Here is a 1,537-nt window from a genome sequence, read left to right as displayed (position 1 = left end):
GTACAAGGGAAGAAAATGTCCATATATTAGAGGAGAAAGCATGATAAACTGAATTGCTTACATTGTATAGAGAAGATGAATTAAGTAAATAGATATTCCAGCAAAAATAAAAGAGAAACATTCTATTTCCATATTTTCTGGCTTCAAGGAGTTTAGCCCACCAATCATGGGGAGTTCTTCAGCTCCAAAATAGTTGTCCGTTTTAAGCTTCCACCCCGCAGAATCTTTTCAAAGCCCCCTTTATGTCTTTGTTCCTGAGACTGTAGATGAAGGGGTTCAGCATGGGTGTGACCACCGTGTACATCACTGAGGCTACTGTACTTGAGTGCGTGCTGTGGGGAGAAGCAGAGCTGAAATACACTCCTATGACTGTACAATAAAATAAGAAGACAACAGAGAGGTGAGACACACAGGTAGAAAATGCTTTATACTTTCCCTGAGCTGATGACATTCCACGAATGCAAGAAACTATCTTGGAGTAAGAGTAAAGAATCCCAGTAAGGGGAATACCAGCCAACAGTCCAACTGAAAAATACATCATTAAGTTATTAAGAAAAGTGTCAGAACAGGCAAGTTTAATCACCTGATTGAGTTCACAGAAAAAGTGGGGGATTTTCAAGACTGTACAGAAAGACAGTCGCAACACCATTAAGCTTTGTAACAAGGAATAGAGGGCACTCATGATCCAGGACACCAGAAGCAGCAGTCCACAGAGCCGGGGATTCATGATGAGCGTGTAGTGCAGGGGGTGACAGATGGCCACAAAGCGGTCATAAGCCATCACGGTCCATAGGAAGTTGTCCAACACTCCAAAGAATATGAAAAAGTACAGCTGTGTGATGCAGCCTCCATAGGTTATGACTTGGCTCTGTGTCTGGATGTTCACCAGCATTTTGGGGACAGTGGTAGAGGTGAAACAGATGTCCACAAAGGACAGGTTGGAGAGGAAGAAATACATGGGCGTGTGGAGGTGGGAGTGTGAGGTGACGGCCAGGGTGATGAGCAGGTTTCCAACCATGGTGATCAGGTACATGGAGAGGAAAAGCCCAAATATGAAAGGTTGCAGTTCTGGTTCCTCAGAAAATCCCACGAGAAGAAATTCTGTGATCCGTGAATAATTTTCTGGTACCATGTGTTGGTGGTTATGACTGGGAAATAAAAATTTACGTAATTAATTAACAAACATGGCCTTTACTAGCATCTTGAAATGCTACAATTTGTATTTTGCAGGAAAATGTATATATGATGCATATGTGGATTTGTAGACATCTGATCCCCTTTAAACAATCTTCCCTGACATCTCTAAAGAGAAATTCCTGTACTACTATCAGCAATTTGCCGAATAAGTCATTTTTATACAGGTTTAATGAGAAATTCTTTCGCATGTAATTTCTGTGATTCCTGCACCTATTTCATGTTTATTTGACCACCTTGTTTTTATATGGCACTTAGTGGATGAGGCTGGCCCTCTCTCACTTTTCCTGTGGTACTTTTCTTTGTTATTCTTGGCTTTGAGCTTTGACCTCTTTCATGATGC

General features: G+C 41.4%; 1 protein-coding gene across 1 annotated transcript; it reads right to left on the bottom strand.

The window, feature by feature from the left end:
* Positions 1–202: 202 nt before the first annotated feature.
* LOC120618998 (olfactory receptor-like protein OLF4) lies at positions 203–1,115 on the bottom strand. Its single transcript, XM_039883131.1, has 2 exons — positions 686–1,115; positions 203–400 (listed from the first exon to the last, which is right to left on the bottom strand). The coding sequence occupies exons 1-2, from the start codon at positions 1,031–1,033 to the stop codon at positions 203–205; spliced, it is 546 nt and encodes a 181-aa protein (XP_039739065.1). The 5' UTR covers positions 1,034–1,115.
* Between the last annotated feature and the right edge of the window lie 422 nt (positions 1,116–1,537).

Source organism: Pteropus medius, unplaced genomic scaffold (assembly GCF_902729225.1).
Source record: "Pteropus medius unplaced genomic scaffold, Ma_sr-lr_union100, whole genome shotgun sequence".
Classification (NCBI taxonomy): Eukaryota; Metazoa; Chordata; class Mammalia; order Chiroptera; family Pteropodidae; genus Pteropus; species Pteropus medius.
This window is presented reverse-complemented; position numbering and strand designations above follow the sequence as displayed.

Coding starts and splice junctions, on each gene's coding strand:
- LOC120618998 (XM_039883131.1), bottom strand. CDS start 1,033: ATGTACCTGATCACCATGGTTGGAAACCTGCTCATCACCCTGGCCGTC. Junction 401..685: donor TGCTGCTTCTGGTGTCCTGG/ATCATGAGTGCC, acceptor TGTGTGTCTCAC/CTCTCTGTTGTCTTCTTATT.